Here is a 19,916-nt window from a genome sequence, read left to right as displayed (position 1 = left end):
GTTTTTAAGGCAGGTAAATATTTTTTAATTTATACTCCAGTCACCACTTCACCCTTGGCTTTTCCTTTCTCGTTGGTCCTTGGTCGAATGACTGGGAGTGACGTAGAGGGGAGGAGCTATATGCAGCTCTGCTGGGTGAATCCTCTTGCACTTCCTGTTGGGGAGGAGTAATATCCCAGAAGTAATGATGACCCGTGGACTGATCACACTACAGAAGAAAGGAATTTATCAGGTAAGCATAAATTATGTTATCTGTCTCACACTATCTGTATCTAACTGTCTTATCTGTCTCACACTATCTGTATCTAACTGTCTTATCTGTCTCACACTATCTGTATCTAACTGTCTTATCTGTCTCACACTATCTGTGTCTGTCTTATCTGTCTCACACTATCTGTGTCTGTCTTATCTGTCTCACGCTATCTGTGTCTAACTGTCTTATCTGTCTCACACTATCTGTGTCTAACTGTCTTATCTGTCTCACACTATCTGTATCTAACTGTCTTATCTGTCTCACACTATCTGTATCTGTCTTATCTGTCTCACACTATCTGTATCTGTCTTATCTGTCTCACACTATCTGTGTCTAACTGTCTTATCTGTCTCACACTATCTGTGTCTAACTGTCTTATCTGTCTCACACTATCTGTATCTAACTGTCTTATCTGTCTCACACTATCTGTATCTAACTGTCTTATCTGTCTCACACTATCTGTATCTAACTGTCTTATCTGTCTCACACTATCTGTATCTAACTGTCTTATCTGTCTCACACTATCTATATCTGTCTTATCTGTCTCACACTATCTGTGTCTAACTGTCTTATCTGTCTCACACTATCTGTATCTGTCTTATCTGTCTCACACTATCTGTATCTAACTGTCTTATCTGTCTCACACTATCTGTATCTAACTGTCTTATCTGTCTCACACTATCTGTATCTAACTGTCTTATCTGTCTCACACTATCTGTATCTAACTGTCTTATCTGTCTCACACTATCTGTATCTAACTGTCTTATCTGTCTCACACTATCTGTATCTAACTGTCTTATCTGTCTCACACTATCTGTATCTAACTGTCTTATCTGTCTCACACTATCTGTATCTGTCTTATCTGTCTCACACTATCTGTATCTGTCTTATCTGTCTCACACTATCTGTATCTAACTGTCTTATCTGTCTCACACTATCTGTGTCTGTCTTATCTGTCTCACACTATCTGTATCTAACTGTCTTATCTGTCTCACACTATCTGTATCTGTCTTATCTGTCTCACACTATCTGTATCTAACTGTCTTATCTGTCTCACACTATCTGTATCTGTCTTATCTGTCTCACACTATCTGTATCTGTCTCACACTATCTGTATCTAACTGTCTTATCTGTCTCACACTATCTGTGTCTGTCTTATCTGTCTCACAATATCTGTATCTGTCTTATCTGTCTCACAATATCTGTGTCTAACTGTCTTATCTGTCTCACACTATCTGTGTCTGTCTTATCTGTCTCACAATATCTGTGTCTAACTGTCTTATCTGTCTCACACTATCTGTATCTAACTGTCTTATCTGTCTCACACTATCTGTGTCTGTCTTATCTGTCTCACACTGTCTGTGTCTAACTGTCTTATCTGTCTCACACTATCTGTATCTAACTGTCTTATCTGTCTCACACTATCTGTATCTGTCTTATCTGTCTCACACTATCTGTATCTAACTGTCTTATCTGTCTCACACTATCTGTATCTAACTGTCTTATCTGTCTCACACTATCTGTATCTAACTGTCTTATCTGTCTCACACTATCTGTATCTGTCTTATCTGTCTCACACTATCTGTGTCTAACTGTCTTATCTGTCTCACACTATCTGTATCTGTCTTATCTGTCTCACACTATCTGTATCTAACTGTCTTATCTGTCTCACACTATCTGTATCTGTCTTATCTGTCTCACACTATCTGTATCTAACTGTCTTATCTGTCTCACACTATCTGTGTCTGTCTTATCTGTCTCACACTATCTGTATCTAACTGTCTTATCTGTCTCACACTATCTGTATCTAACTGTCTTATCTGTCTCACACTATCTGTGTCTAACTGTCTTATCTGTCTCACACTATCTGTGTCTAACTGTCTTATCTGTCTCACACTATCTGTATCTAACTGTCTTATCTGTCTCACACTATCTGTATCTGTCTTATCTGTCTCACACTATCTGTATCTAACTGTCTTATCTGTCTCACACTATCTGTATCTAACTGTCTTATCTGTCTCACACTATCTGTATCTAACTGTCTTATCTGTCTCACACTATCTGTATCTAACTGTCTTATCTGTCTCACACTATCTGTATCTAACTGTCTTATCTGTCTCACACTATCTGTATCTGTCTTATCTGTCTCACACTATCTGTATCTGTCTTATCTGTCTCACATATCTCTATACAGACTGGATCTCTAGCTGTCACATATCTCTATACAGACTAGATCTCTAGCTGTCACATATCTCTATACAGACCAGATCTCTAGCTGTCACATATCTCTATACAGACCGGATCTCTAGCTGTCACATATCTCTATACAGACCGGATCTCTAGCTGTCACATATCTCTATACAAACCGGATCTCTAGCTGTCACATATCTCTATACAGACCGGATCTCTAGCTGTCACATATCTCTATACAGACCGGATCTCTAGCTGTCACATATCTCTATACAGACCGGATCTCTAGCTGTCACATATCTCTATACAGACCAGATCTCTAGCTGTCACATATCTCTATACAGACCGGATCTCTAGCTGTCACATATCTCTATACAGACCGGATCTCTAGCTGTCACATAACTCTATACAGACTGGATCTCTAGCTGTCACATATCTCTATACTGACTGGATCTCTAGCCGTCACATATCTCTATACAGACCGGATCTCTAGCTGTCACATATCTCTATACAGACCGGATCTCTAGCTGTCACATATCTCTATACAGACTGGATCTCTAGCTGTCACATATCTCTATACAGACTGGATCTCTAGCTGTCACATAACTCTATACAGACTGGATCTCTAGCTGTCACATATCTCTATACAGACTGGATCTCTAGCTGTCACATATCTCTATACAGACTGGATCTCTAGCTGTCACATATCTCTATACAGACCGGATCTCTAGCTGTCACATATCTCTATACAGACCGGATCTCTAGCTGTCACATATCTCTATACAGACCGGATCTCTAGCTGTCACATATCTCTATACAGACCAGATCTCTAGCTGTCACATATCTCTATACAGACTGGATCTCTAGCTGTCACATATCTCTATACAGACCGGATCTCTAGCTGTCACATATCTCTATACAGACCGGATCTCTAGCTGTCACATATCTCTATACAGACTGGATCTCTAGCTGTCACATATCTCTATACAGACTGGATCTCTAGCTGTCACATATCTCTATACAAACCTAATCTCTAGCTGTCACATATCTCTATACAGACTGGATCTCTAGCTGTCACATATCTCTATACAGACTGGATCTCTAGCTGTCTCCAGCTCATGCATTCTCTCTTTCTCACGGATCTCTCTTCAGGTATCTGCTGTGTCACGCTACCTACAGTCTTCAGTGAAGTTACCCCCCAACAGTTACTATAACAGAAGCGGACGGGCGTATCCTGATGTGGCTGCACTCTCTGATAACTACTGGGTGGTTTCCAACAGGATCCCAATTCCATGGGTGTCTGGCACTTCGGTGAGCATGGACTTATTTAGCCCTTGGTTTTCAGTAGCTGATGTCTTTATTACTCACCCTAAGACTTTATTTCTATTTACTGTGTCCTGCTGTATTCAGGGGATATAAGTAACAAAGAAAACCGCCTAAATGTATAAAAGTTAGGACAACATATATTTCAGTAACAACATCCATAATGAAACGGAAACTTACAGAGACGTCCTATGTATCACATCCAGACAGTGTCCTGCAATACTCGTGCGTTTCATGTTTTCTTGTGATTTTACAAATCGTGCTTTTTGCTTTTGCCATTTTTTTTCTTCTACTTTTTCAGGAAGATATTGTGTTCAGGATATTAATATATCATAGAAGACAGTAGCTGCAGCTTTCTAGTTTTACAAAAGGGCTTTTTTTTAAAAAAAACTTTGCACTGTGTTTTTTGGAATTGACAATAATTTAATATTCTCTTTTTAATGCCAATATAAGTTCTCTCTGTTCAGAATGTGATTTACTTATAATATTAAAACCGCTAGGTAAAAATATCTTCTATATTAATATATTAAACACAAAAATATTCTTCCTAAAAAAACTTATCAGACAAGCAGCTGAACATAAGGAGATAAGCAGTTACACATAACGAGATAAGCAGCTACACATAACGAGATAAGCAGCTGAACATAAGGAGATAAGCAGCTGAACATAAGGAGATAAGCAGCTGAACATAAGGAGATAAGCAGCTGAACATAAGGAGATAAGTAGTTACACATAACGAGATAAGCAGCTGAACATAACGAGATAAGCAGCTGAACATAACGAGATAAGCAGCTACACATAAGGAGATAAGCAGCTACACATAAGGAGATAAGCAGCTACACATAAGGAGACAAGCAGCTACACATAAGGAGATAAGCAGCTGAACATAACGAGATAAGCAGCTACACATAAGGAGATAAGCAGCTACACATAAGGAGATAAGCAGTGATGTGCAGTCACTAGAGGCAGGCGAGGCAGTGCTTCACCTCTCATATGGGCAAAAAACATAATTTATGTAAGAACTTACCTGATAAATTCATTTCTTTCATATTAGCAAGAGTCCATGAGCTAGTGACGTATGGGATATACATTCCTACCAGGAGGGGCAAAGTTTCCCAAACCTTAAAATGCCTATAAATACACCCCTCACCACACCCACAATTCAGTTTAACGAATAGCCAAGAAGTGGGGTGATAAGAAAAAAGTGCGAAAGCATATAAAATAAGGAATTGGAATAATTGTGCTTTATACAAAAAAATCAAAACCACCACAAAAAAGGGCGGGCCTCATGGACTCTTGCTAATATGAAAGAAATGAATTTATCAGGTAAGTTCTTACATAAATTATGTTTTCTTTCATGTAATTAGCAAGAGTCCATGAGCTAGTGACGTATGGGATAATGACTACCCAAGATGTGGATCTTTCCACACAAGAGTCACTAGAGAGGGAGGGATAAAATAAAGACAGCCAATTCCTGCTGAAAATAATCCACACCCAAAATAAAGTTTAATGAAAAACATAAGCAGAAGATTCAAACTGAAACCGCTGCCTGAAGTACTTTTCTACCAAAAACTGCTTCAGAAGAAGAAAATACAACAAAATGGTAGAATTTGGTAAAAGTATGCAAAGAGGACCAAGTTGCCGCTTTGCAAATCTGATCAACCGAAGCTTCATTCCTAAACGCCCAGGAAGTAGAAACTGACCTAGTAGAATGAGCTGTAATCCTATGAGGCGGAGTCTTACCCGACTCAACATAGGCAAGATGAATTAAAGATTTCAACCAAGATGCCAAAGAAATGGCAGAAGTTTTCTGGCCTAAAACCGGAAAATATAACAAATAAACTAGAAGTCTTTCGGAAAGACTTAGTAGCTTCAACATAATATTTCAAAGCTCTAATAACATCCAAAGAATGCAACGATTTCTCCTTAGAATTCTTAGGATTAGGACATAATGAAGGAACCACAATGTCTCTACTAATGTTGTTGGAATTCACAACTTAGGTAAAAATTCAAAAGAAGTTCGCAACACCGCCTTATCCTGATGAAAAATCAGAAAAGGAGACTCACAAGAAAGAGCAGATAATTCAGAAACTCTTCTGGCAGAAGAGATGGCCAAAAGGAACAAAACTTTCCAAGAAAGTAATTTAATATCCAATGAATGCATAGGTTCAAATGGAGGAGCTTGAAGAGCCCCCAGAACCAAATTCAAACTCCAAGGAGGAGAAATTGACTTAATGACAGGCTTTATACGAACCAAAGCTTGTACAAAACAATGAATATCAGGAAGAATAGCAATCTTTCTGTGAAAAAGAACAGAAAGAGCAGAGATTTGACCTTTCAAGGAACTTGCGGACAAACCCTTATTTAAACCATCCTGAAGAAACTGTAATATTCTCGGTATTCTAAAAGAATGCCAAGAAAAATGATGAGAAAGACACCAAGAAATACAAGTCTTCCAGACTCTATAATATATCTCTCTGGATACAGATTTACGAGCCTGTAACATAGTATTAATCACAGAGTCAGAGAAACCTCTTTGACCAAGAATCAAGCGTTCAATCTCCATACCTTTAAATTTAAGCATTTCAGATCCTGATGGAAAAAAGGACCTTGAGACAAAAGGTCTGGTCTTAACGGAAGAGTCCACGGTTGGCAAGAGGCCATCTGGACAAGATCCGCATACCAAAACCTGTGAGGCCATGCCGGAGCTACCAGCAGAACAAACGAGCATTCCTTCAGAATCTTGGAGATTACTCTTGGAAGAAGAACTAGAGGTGGAAAGATATAGGCAGGATGATACTTCCAAGGAAGTGATAATGCATCCACTGCCTCCGCCTGAGGATCCCGGGATCTGGACAGATACCTGGGAAGTTTCTTGTTTAGATGAGAAGCCATCAGATCTATTTCTGGAAGTTCCCACATTTGAACAATCTGAAGAAATACCTCTGGGTGAAGAGACCATTCGCCCGGATGCAACGTTTGGCGACTGAGATAATCCGCTTTCCAATTGTCCATACCTGGGATATGAACCGCAGAGATTAGACAGGAGCTGGATTCCGCCCAAACCAAAATTCGAGATACTTCTTTCATAGCCAGAGGACTGTGAGTCCCTCCTTGATGATTGATGTATGCCACAGTTGTGACATTGTCTATCTGAAAACAAATGAACAACTCTCTCTTCAGAAGAGGCCAAGACTGAAGAGCTCTGAAAATTGCACGGAGTTCCAAAATATTGATCGGAAATCTCACCTCCTGAGATTCCCAAACCCCTTGCGCCGTCAGATACCCCCACACAGCTCCCCAACCTGTAAGACTTGCATCTGTTGAGATTATAGTCCAGGTCGGAAGAACAAAGAAGCCCCCTGAACTAAACGATGGTGATCTGTCCACCATGTCAGAGAGTGTCGTAAAATCGGTTTAAAGATATTAATTGAGATATCTTTGAGTAATCCCTGCACCATTGGTTCAGCATACAGAGCTGAAGAGGTCGCATGTGAAAACAAACAAAGGAGATCGCATCTGATGCGGCAGTCCTAAGACCCAACATTTCCATGCATAAGGCTACCAAAGGGAATGATTGTGACTGAAGGTTTTGACCAGCTGATATTAATGTTAAACTTCTCCTGTCTGACAAGGACAGAGTCATAGACACTGAATTTATCTAGAAACCTAAAAAGGTTACCCTTGTCTGAGGAATCAATGAACTGATTGGTAAATTGATCCTCCAACCATGAACTTGAAGAAACAACACAAGTCAATTCGTATGAGATTCTTCGAAAATGAGAAGACTGAGCAAGTACCAAGATATCGTCCAAATAAGGAAATACCAAAACCCTATTCTCTGATTACAGAAAGAAGGGCACCGAGAACCTTTGAAAAAAATTCTTGGAACTGAGGCTAGGCCAAACGGTAGAGCCACAAAACTGGTAATGCTTGTCTAAAAAGAGAATCTCAGACACTAAAAGTGATCTGGATGAATCGGAATATGCAGATACACATCCTGTAAATCTATTGTAGACATATAATGCCCTTGCTAAACAAAAGGCAGGATAGTCCTACAGTAACCATCTTGAATGTTGGTATCCTAACATAACGATTCAATAATGATAGATCCGGAACTGGTCTGAAGGAATTGACCTTCTTTGGTACAATGAAGAGATAAAATAAAACCCCAGCCCCTGTTCCAGAACTGGAACTGGCATAAATATTCCAGCCAACTCTAGATCTGAAACACATTTCAGAAATGCTGAGCCTTTGCTGTGTTAACTGGGACACGGGAAAGAAAAGAATCTCTTAGCAGGAGGCCTTAACTTGAAGCCAATTCTGTACCTTTCTGAAACAATGTTTCTGAAACCAGAGATTAAGAACGGAATTGATCCAAATTTCTTTGAAGAAAACGTAATCTGCCCCATACCAGCTGAGCTGGAATAAGGGCCGCACCTTCATAGGTACTTAGGAGCTGGCTATAGGTTTCTATAAGGCTTGGATATATTCCAAACTGGAAATAGTTTCCAAACTGATACCGCTCCTGAGGATGAAGGATCAGGCTTTTGTTCCTTGTTGTGAGGAAAGGAACGAAAATGATTATTTACCCTGGAAAGAAAGGGAAAGCAAAGTTGACTTAGAAGACATGTCAGCATTCCAAGTTTAATCCATAAAGCTTTTCTAGCTAAAATAGCTAGAGACATATACCTGACATCAACTCTAATGATATCAAAAGATGGTATCACCAATAAAATTATTAGCATGTTATAGAATAATAATAATGCTATAAAATTATGATCTGTTACTTGTTGCGCTAAAGCTTCTAACCAAAAAGTTGAAGCTGCAGCAACATCCGCTAAAAATATAGCAGGTCTAAGAAGATTACCTGAACATAAGGAAGCTTTTCTTAGAAAGGATTCAATTTTCCTATCTAAAGGATCCTTAAATTAAGTACTATCTGCCGTAGGAATAGTAGTACATTAGCAGGAGTAGAGACAGCCTCATAACCTTAGGGATTTTTGTCCCAAAAAACTCTAATGTGTCAGATGGCACAGGATATAATTTGCTTAAACGTCTAGAAGGAGTAAATAAATTACCCAAATTATTCCATTCCCTGGAAATTACTTCAGAAATAGCATCAGGGAGATAAAACACTTGTGGAATAACTACAGGAGATTTAAAAACCTTATTTAAACGTTTACATTTAGTATCAAGAGGACCAGAATCCTCTATTTCTAATGCAAATAACACTTCTTTAAGTAAAGAACGAATAAATTCCATCTTGAACAAATACAAAGATTTATCAGCATCAACCTCTGAGACAGAAACCTCTGAACCAGAAGAACCATTATCAGTATCAGAATGATGATGTTCATTTAAAAAATTCATCTGAAAAAAGAGAAGTTTTAAAAGACTTTTATGTATACTAGAAGGAGAAATAACAGACATAGCCTTCTTAATGGATTTAAAAAATAAAATCTCTTATGTTATCAGGAACACTCTGAGAATTAGATGTTGACTGAACAGCAACAGGTAATGTAACAGTACTAAAGGAAATTTTATCTGCATTAATAAGTTTGACATGACATGCAATACAAACAACAGCTGGAGAAACAGATACCAAAAGTTTATAGCAGATACACTTAGCTTGGTAGCTCCAGCACTGTGCAGTGATTTTCCTGAAGTATCTTCTGACTCAGTTGCAACGTGGAACATCTTGCAATATGTAAAAGAAAAAAAACAACATATAAAGCAAAATTGATCAAATTCCTTAAATGACAGTTTCAGGAATGGGAAAAAAATGCCAGTGAACAAGCTTCTAGCAACCAGAAGCAATAAATAATGAGACTTAAATAATGTGGAGACAAAAATGACGCCCATATTTTTTAGCGACAAAAAAGACGCCCACATTATTTGGCGCCTAAATGCTTTTGGCGCCAAAAATGACGCCACATCCGGAACGCCGACATTTTTGACGCAAAAAACCGTCAAAAAATGACGCAACTTCCGGCGACACGTATGACGCCGGAAACAGAAAAAAAAAATTTGCGCCAAAAAAGTCCGCGCCAAGAATGACGCAATAAAATGAAGCATTTTCTGCCCCCGCGAGCCTAACAGCCCACAGGGAAAAAGTCAAAAATTTTTAAGGTAAGAAAAAATGATTGAAACAAATGCATTTATCCCAAATATGAAACTGACTGTCTGAAAAATAAGGAAAGTTGAACATTCTGAGTCAAGGGAAATAAATGTTTGAATACATATATTTAGAACTTTATAAATAAAGTGCCCAACCATAGCTTAGAGTGTCACAGAAAATAAGATTTACTTACCCCAGGACACTCATCTACATGTTTGTAGAAAGCCAAACCAGTACTGAAACGAGAATCAGCAGAGGTAATGGTAAATATAAGAGTATATCGTCGATCTGAAAAGGGAGGTAAGAGATGAATCTCTACGACCGATAACAGAGAACCTATGAAATAGACCCCGTAGAAGGAGATCACTGCATTCAAATAGGCAATACTCTCCTCACATCCCTCTGACATTCACTGCACGCTGAGAGGAAAACCGGGCTCCAACTTGCTGCGGAGCGCATATCAACGTAGAATCTAGCACAAACTTACTTCACCACCTCCATCGGAGGCAAAGTTTGTAAAAACTGAATTGTGGGTGTGGTGAGGGGTGTATTTATAGGCATTTTAAGGTTTGGGAAACTTTGCCCCTCCTGGTAGGAATGTATATCCCATACGTCACTAGCTCATGGACTCTTGCTAATTACATGAAAGAAATATATATTTTTTTATTGGCTTTAAAAAAAAATTGTAATTTTTTCCCCCAGCATTTTTTTTCTCACAGCTATATGTTGTGCAATGGAGAGGCACAAGCAGGTCTGCCCACCATTACACAACATGCTGCGCCATCTACTGGATGCAAGTGGTTAAGATCATTGCATGGCTCATTAACTACTTATTTGAGGCAGTCCTATTTGGGCTGAACCAATCCAGCGAGAGGCATTAGTAAGTGGAACATAGGGTTGGGGCTGGATGTTAAATCATATAAAACAAAACAAAAACGGAAAAAAACAACTTTCATATATTTTGTTGCTGTCCTGTAAACCTGCTAGCTTTGCTAAAGTGAAAAAGAGAGTTCTGTTCTTCCCCTCTAAGTGCAGTGGAATGTGCCACTGTCACTTCCTGAATCCTTACAGAGCAGGAAAAGAGGCACAGAGAGCAGTGTTTCAGCCACATCTTATTAAAGTAAGATTTTACTGTAAGGGATTCTGTTAGTGAAAATGATAATTTAATGAATGTGGTTTAGTGTTTTTTTACTCTTTTACAGCAGGGTCGTTTTTGTATTTTGTTTACTCAAACTTTACACCCACTAACTTAGCAGCTTGCCTCTGTACTTCACACTAAATTATAGACTAATTTTTCTTAACTCTCTGTAGCTCTGCTGTTTTATTACTTTAAAATGCAGTGATCCCTCTCCCCCCCCTTGTGTGTGTGTGTGTGTGTGTGTGTGTCTCTCTCTATCTATCCATCTCTCTCCTTATGTGTTGTTCTCCCCCATGGTCTCTTTCTCTCTCTGTCTCTCTTCCTCCCCCTCTGACTCTCATCCCTTATGTAATGAAAGAATCTATAAGCATAATTTGCAGCATTAAAGTAAAAAGTATGTTTTAAACATATTTTAATGGGCATGGATTTCTAGATCTCATAATCAGAGCAAGCATTGTGTTATCTTGCAAGAGTTTCTGTTACAATCCTTTTAGACTAAAATCAGATGTTTACAAAGTTGACCAGTTTTCCAAGACACCATTTAAAGGGACATGAAACCCATATGCAAATTTAAATAACTTTCCAATTTACATCTAATATCTAATTTTCTTCATTCTTTTGATGTCCTTTGTTGGAAATCATATCTAAATATGCTCAGTAGCTGCTGATTGGTGGCTGCACATAGATACCTCATGTGATTGGCTCACCCATGTGCATTGCTATTTCTTCAACAAAGGATATCTAAAGAATGAAGGTGTATCCTAGCCACTGCCTCATCAGCCTCTGACGTCACTGCACGTCACTGGAGATAAGCAGCTACACATAAGGAGACAAGCAGCTACACATAAGGAGACAAGCAGCTGCACATAAGGAGATAAGCAGCTGCACATAAGGAGATAAGCAGCTGCACATAAGGAGATAAACAGCTACACATAAGGAGATAAGCAGCTGAACATAAGGAGATAAGCAGCTACACATAAGGAGATAAGCAGCTGAACATAAGGAGGTAAGCAGTTACACATAACGAGATAAGCAGCTGAACATAACGAGATAAGCAGTTACACATAACGAGATAAGCAGCTACACATAAGGGGATAAGCAGCTGAACATAAGGAGATAAGCAGCTGAACATAAGCAGCTACACATAAGGAGATAAGCAGCTGAACATAAGGAGATAAGTAGCTACACATAACGAGATAAGCAGCTGAACATAAGGAGATAAGCAGCTGAACATAAGTAGATAAGCAGCTGAACATAAGGAGATAAGTAGTTACACATAACGAGATAAGCAGCTGAACATAAGGAGATAAGCAGCTACACATAAGGAGATAAGCAGCTGAACATAAGGAGATAAGCAGCTGAACATAAGGAGATAAGCAGCTGAACATAAGGAGATAAGCAGCTACACATAAGGAGATAAGCAGCTACACATAAGGAGATAAGCAGCTGAACATAAGGAGATAAGTAGTTACACATAACGAGATAAGCAGCTGAACATAACGAGATAAGCAGTTACACATAACGAGATAAGTAGCTACACATAAGGAGATAAGCAGCTGCACATAAGGAGATAAGCAGCTACACATAAGGAAATAAGCAGCTACACATAACGAGATAAGCAGTTACACATAAGGAGACAAGCAGCTACACATAAGGAGACAAGCAGCTACACATAATGAGATAAGCAGCTACACATAACGAGATAAGCAGCTACACATAACGAGATAAGCAGCTACACATAACGAGATAAGCAGCTGCACATAAGGAGATAAGCAGCTGCACATAACAAGATAAGCAGCTGCACATAACAAGATAAGCAGCTGCACATAACAAGATAAGCAGCTGCACATAACGAGATAAGCAGCTGCACATAACGAGATAAGCAGCTGCACATAAGGAGATAAGCAGCTGCACATAAGGAGATAAGCAGCTGCACATAAGGAGATAAGCAGCTGCACATAAGGAGATAAGCAGCTGCACATAAGGAGATAAGCAGCTGCACATAAGGAGATAAGCAGCTGCACATAAGGAGATAAGCAGCTGCACATAACGAGATAAGCAGCTGCACATAACGAGATAAGCAGCTACACATAACGAGATAAGCAGCTACACATAACGAGATAAGCAGCTACACATAAAGAGATAAGCAGCTACACATAAGGAGATAAGCAGCTGCACATAAGGAGATAAGCAGCTGCACATAACAAGATAAGCAGCTGCATATAACAAGATAAGCAGCTACACATGAGATAAGCAGCTACACATAAGGAGATAAGCAGCTGCACATAACAAGATAAGCAGCTGCACATAAGGAGATAAGCAGCTACACATAAGGAGATAAGCAGTTACACATAAGGAGATAAGCAGCTACACATTTTTACACTGTATATGTAACACTGTACATTTTTACACTGTATATGTCACACTATCAGTCACACTGTACATGTCACACTATCAGTCACACTGTACATGTTACACTGTATATGTCACACTATTAGTCACACTGTACATGTTACACTGTATATGTCACACTTTGTTCAGTATTCAGTTTCTGTCACACTGTATATGTCACACTTTGCTCAGTATTCAGTCTCTATCACACTGTATGTCACACTGTGCTCAGTATTCAGTCTCTGTTACACTGTATATGTCACACTGTGCTCAGTATTCAGTCTGTCACACTGTATATGTCCCACTGTGCTTAGTATTCAGTCTCTGTCACACTGTATATGTCCCACTGTGCTCAGAATTCAGTCTCTGTTACACTGTATATGTCACACTGTGCTCAGTATTCAGTCTCTGTCACACTGTATATGTCACACTGTGCTCAGTATTCAGTCTCTGTCACACTCTGCTCAGTATTCAGTCTCTGTCACACTGTATATGTCACACTGTGCTCAGTATTTAGTCTGTCATACTATATATTTCACACTGTGCTCAGTATCTGTCAGTATCCAGTCTCTGTCACACTGTATATGTCACACTGTGCTCAGTATCCAGTCTCTGTCACACTGTATATGTCACACTGTGCTCAGTATTCAGTCTCTGTCACACTGTATATGTCACACTATGCTCAGTATTTAGTCTGTCACACTGTATATGTCACACTGTGCTCAGTATTCAGTCTCTGTCACACTGTATATGTCACACTGTGCTCAGTATTCAGTCTCTGTCACACTGTATATGTCACACTGTGCTCAGTATTTAGTCTGTCATACTATATATTTCACACTGTGCTCAGTATCTGTCAGTATCCAGTCTCTGTCACACTGTATATGTCACACTGTGCTCAGTATCCAGTCTCTGTCACACTGTATATGTCACACTGTGCTCAGTATTCAGTCTCTGTCACACTGTATATGTCACACTGTGCTCAGTATTCAGTCTCTGTCACAATGTATATGTCACACTGTGCTCAGTATTCAGTCTGTCACACTGTGCCCAGTATTCAGTCTCTGTCAATACTTGCATATTTCAGTCTCTGTCACACTGTATATGTCACACTGTGCTCAGAATTCAGTCTCTGTTACACTGTATATGTCACACTGTGCTAAGTATTCAGTCTCTGTCACACTGTATATGTCACACTTTGCTCAGTATTCAGTCTCTGTCACATTGTATATGTCACACTTTGCTCAGTATTCAGTCTCTATCACACTGTATATGTCGCACTGTGCTCAGTATTCAGTCTCTGTTACACTGTATATGTCACACTGTGCTCAGTATTCAGTCTGTCACACTGTGCTCAGTATTCAGTCTGTCACACTGTATATGTCACACTGTGCTTAGTATTCAGTCTCTGTCACACTGTATATGTCCCACTGTGCTCAGAATTCAGTCTCTGTTACACTGTATATGTCACACTGTGCTAAGTATTCAGTCTGTCACACTGTATATGTCCCACTGTGCTCAGTATTCAGTCTCTGTCACACTGTATATGTCACACTGTGCTCAGTATCCAGTCTCTGTCACACTGTATATGTCACACTGTGCTAAGTATTCAGTCTGTCACACTGTATATGTCCCACTGTGCTCAGTATTCAGTCTCTGTCACACTGTATATGTCACACTGTGCTCAGTATCCAGTCTCTGTCACACTGTATATGTCACACTGTGCTCAGTATTCAGTCTCTGTCACACTGTATATGTCACACTGTGCTCAGTATTCAGTCTCTGTCACAATGTATATGTCACACTGTGCTCAGTATTCAGTTTCTGTCACACTGTATATGTCACACTGTGCTCAGTATTCAGTCTCTGTCACACTGTATATGTCACACTGTGCTCAGTATTCAGTCTCTGTCACACTATATATATGTCACACTGTGCTCAGTATTCAGTCTCTGTCACACTGTATATGTCACACTGTGCTCAGTATTCAGTCTCTGTCACACTGTATATGTCACACTGTGCTCAGTATTCAGTCTCTGTCACACTGTATATGTCACACTGTGCTTAGTATTCAGTCTCTGTCACACTGTATATGTCCCACTGTGCTCAGAATTCAGTCTCTGTTACACTGTATATGTCACACTGTGCTCAGTATTCAGTCTCTGTCACACTGTATATGTCACACTGTGCTCAGTATTCAGTCTCTGTCACACACTGCTCAGTATTCAGTCTCTGTCACACTGTATATGTCACACTGTGCTCAGTATTTAGTCTGTCATACTATATATTTCACACTGTGCTCAGTATCTGTCAGTATCCAGTCTCTGTCACACTGTATATGTCACACTGTGCTCAGTATCCAGTCTCTGTCACACTGTATATGTCACACTGTATATGTCACACTGTGCTCAGTATCCAGTCTCTGTCACACTGTATATGTCACACTGTGCTCAGTATTCAGTCTCTGTCACACTGTATATGTCACACTGTGCTCAGTATTCAGTCTCTGTCACAATGTATATGTCACACTGTGCTCAGTATTCAGTCTGTCACACTGTGCCCAGTATTCAGTCTCTGTCAATACTTGCATATTTCAGTCTCTGTCACACTGTATATGTCACACTGTGCTCAGAATTCAGTCTCTGTTACACTGTATATGTCACACTGTGCTAAGTATTCAGTCTCTGTCACACTGTATATGTCACACTTTGCTCAGTATTCAGTCTCTGTCACATTGTATATGTCACACTTTGCTCAGTATTCAGTCTCTATCACACTGTATATGTCGCACTGTGCTCAGTATTCAGTCTCTGTTACACTGTATATGTCACACTGTGCTCAGTATTCAGTCTGTCACACTGTGCTCAGTATTCAGTCTGTCACACTGTATATGTCACACTGTGCTTAGTATTCAGTCTCTGTCACACTGTATATGTCCCACTGTGCTCAGAATTCAGTCTCTGTTACACTGTATATGTCACACTGTGCTAAGTATTCAGTCTGTCACACTGTATATGTCCCACTGTGCTCAGTATTCAGTCTCTGTCACACTGTATATGTCACACTGTGCTCAGTATCCAGTCTCTGTCACACTGTATATGTCACACTGTGCTAAGTATTCAGTCTGTCACACTGTATATGTCCCACTGTGCTCAGTATTCAGTCTCTGTCACACTGTATATGTCACACTGTGCTCAGTATCCAGTCTCTGTCACACTGTATATGTCACACTGTGCTCAGTATTCAGTCTCTGTCACACTGTATATGTCACACTGTGCTCAGTATTCAGTCTCTGTCACAATGTATATGTCACACTGTGCTCAGTATTCAGTTTCTGTCACACTGTATATGTCACACTGTGCTCAGTATTCAGTCTCTGTCACACTATATATATGTCACACTGTGCTCAGTATTCAGTCTCTGTCACACTATATATATGTCACACTGTGCTCAGTATTCAGTCTCTGTCACACTGTATATGTCACACTGTGCTCAGTATTCAGTCTCTGTCACACTGTATATGTCACACTGTGCTCAGTATTCAGTCTCTGTCACACTGTATATGTCACACTGTGCTCAGTATTCAGTCTCTGTCACACTGTATATGTCACACTGTGCTCAGTATTCAGTCTCTGTCACACTGTGTCCAGTATTCAGTCTCTGTCAATACTTGCATATTTCAGTCTCTGTCACATTGTATATGTCACACTGTGCTCAGTATTCAGTCTCTGTCACACTGTATATGTCACACTGTGCTCAGTATTCAGTCTCTGTCACACTGTATATGTCACACTGTGCTCAGTATCCAGTCTCTGTCACACTGTGTCCAGTATTCAGTCTCTGTCAATACTTGCATATTTCAGTCTCTGTCACATTGTATATGTCACACTGTGCTTAGTATTCAGTCTCTGTCACACTGTATATGTCACACTTTGTTCAGTATTCAGTTTCTGTCACACTGTATATGTCACACTGTGCTCAGTATTCAGTCTCTGTTACACTGTATATGTCACACTGTGCTAAGTATTCAGTCTGTCACACTGTATATGTCACACTGTGCTCAGTATTCAGTCTCTGTCACACTGTATATGTCACACTTTGCTCAGTATCCAGTCTCTTTCACACTGTATATGTCACACTGTGCTCAGTATTCAGTCTCTGTCACACTGTATATGTCACACTGTGCTAAGTATTCAGTCTCTGTCACACTGTATATGTCACACTGTGCTCAGTATTCAGTCTCTGTCACACTGTATATGTCACACTGTGCTCAGTATTCAGTCTCTGTCACACTGTATATGTCACACTGTGCTCAGTATTCAGTCTCTTTCACACTGTATATGTCACACTGTGCTCAGTATTCAGTCTCTGTCACACTGTATATGTCACACTGTGCTCAGTATTCAGTCTCTGTCACACTGTATATGTCACACTGTGCTCAGTATTCAGTCTCTGTCACACTGTATATGTCCCACTGTGCTCAGTATTCAGTCTCTGTCACACTGTATATGTCACACTGTGCTCAGTATTCAGTCTCTGTCACACTGTATATGTCACACTGTGCTCAGTATTCAGTCTCTTTCACACTGTATATGTCACACTGTTCTCAGTATTCAGTCTCTGTCACACTGTATATGTCACACTGTGCTCAGTATTCAGTCTCTGTCACACTGTATATGTCACACTGTGCTCAGTATTCAGTCTCTGTCACACTGTATATGTCCCACTGTGCTCAGTATTCAGTCTCTGTCACACTGTATATGTCACACTGTGCTCAGTATTCAGTCTCTGTCACACTGTATATGTAAAAACTGTGCTATTTAGTCTCTGTCACACTGTATATGTCACACTGTGCTAAGTATTCAGTCTCTGTCACACTGTATATGTCACACTGTGCTCAGTATTCAGTCTCTGTCACACTGTATATGTCACACTGTGCTCATTATTCAGTCTCTGTCACACTGTATATGTCACACTGTGCTCAGTATTTAGTCTCTGTTACACTGTATATGTCACACTGTGCACAGTATTTAGTCTGTCACACTGTTTATGTCACACTGTGCTCAGTATTCAGTATCTGGCATACTTTATATCTAACACTATCAGTCACAATGTACATGTCACACTATCAGTCACACTGTACATGTCACACTATCAGTCACACTGTACATGTTACACTGTATATGTCACACTATCAGTCACACTGTACATGTTACACTGTATATGTCACACTATCAGTCACACTGTACATGTTACACTGTATATATCACACTATCAGTCACACTGTACATTTGTACACTGTATATGTCACACTATCAGTCACACTGTACATGTTACACTGTATATGTCACACTATCAGTCACACTGTACATGTTACACTGTATATGTCACACTATCAGTCACACTGTACATTTGTACACTGTATATGTCACACTATCAGTCACACTGTACATTTTTACACTGTATATGTCACACTATCAGTCACACTGTACATGTTACACTGTATATGTCACACTATCAGTCACACTGTACATTTTTACACTGTATATGTCACACTATCAGTCACACTGTACATGTCACACTATCAGTCACACTGTACATGTTACACTGTATATGTCACACTATCAGTCACACTGTACATGTTACACTGTATATGTCACACTATCAGTTACACTGTACATGTTACACTGTATATGTCACACTATCAGTCACACTGTACATGTCACACTATCAGTCACACTGTACATGTTACACTGTATATGTCACACTATCAGTCACACTGTACATTTTTACACTGTATATGTCACACTATCAGTCACACTGTACATGTTACACTGTATATGTCACACTATCAGTCACACTGTACATGTTACACTGTACATGTCACATTATCACACTGTACATGTTACACTGTACATGTCACACTATCAGTCACACTGTACATTTTTACACTGTATATGTCACACTGTACATGTTACACTGTAAATGTCACAATATCAGTCACACTGTACATGTTACACTGTATATGTCACACTATCAGTCACACTGTACATGTTACACTGTATATGTCACACTATCAGTCACACTGTACATGTTACACTGTATATGTCACAATATCAGTCACACTGTACATGTCACACTGTACATGTCACACTATCACACTGTACATGTCACACTGTACATGTCACACTATCAGTCACACTATCAGTCACACTATCAGTCACACTGTACATGTTACACTGTACATGTCACACTATCACACTGTACATGTTACACTGTATATGTCACACTGTACATGTTACACTGTATATGTCACACTATCAGTCACACTGTAAATGTCACAATATCAGTCACACTGTACATGTTACACTGTATATGTCACACTCTCAGTCACACTGTACATGTTACACTGTATATGTCACAATATCAGTCACACTGTACCTTTTTACACTGTATATGTCACACTGGTACATTTTTTCACGGCCCCACTATCAGTCACA

The 19,916-nt window shown here is 39.5% G+C and overlaps 1 protein-coding gene across 1 annotated transcript in view; it reads left to right on the top strand.

Moving 5' to 3' along the window:
* TPP1 (tripeptidyl peptidase 1) overlaps positions 1–19,916 on the top strand; it is a 328,779-nt gene that overhangs the window by 287,115 nt on the left and 21,748 nt on the right. The window contains exon 9 of the mRNA XM_053708854.1: positions 3,596–3,754. Within this exon, the coding sequence (XP_053564829.1) occupies positions 3,596–3,754 (159 nt within the window). The remainder of the gene's footprint in view (positions 1–3,595; positions 3,755–19,916) is intronic.

The sequence above is a fragment of the Bombina bombina genome, chromosome 3 (genome assembly GCF_027579735.1).
Source record: "Bombina bombina isolate aBomBom1 chromosome 3, aBomBom1.pri, whole genome shotgun sequence".
NCBI lineage: Eukaryota > Metazoa > Chordata > Amphibia > Anura > Bombinatoridae > Bombina > Bombina bombina.
This window is presented reverse-complemented; position numbering and strand designations above follow the sequence as displayed.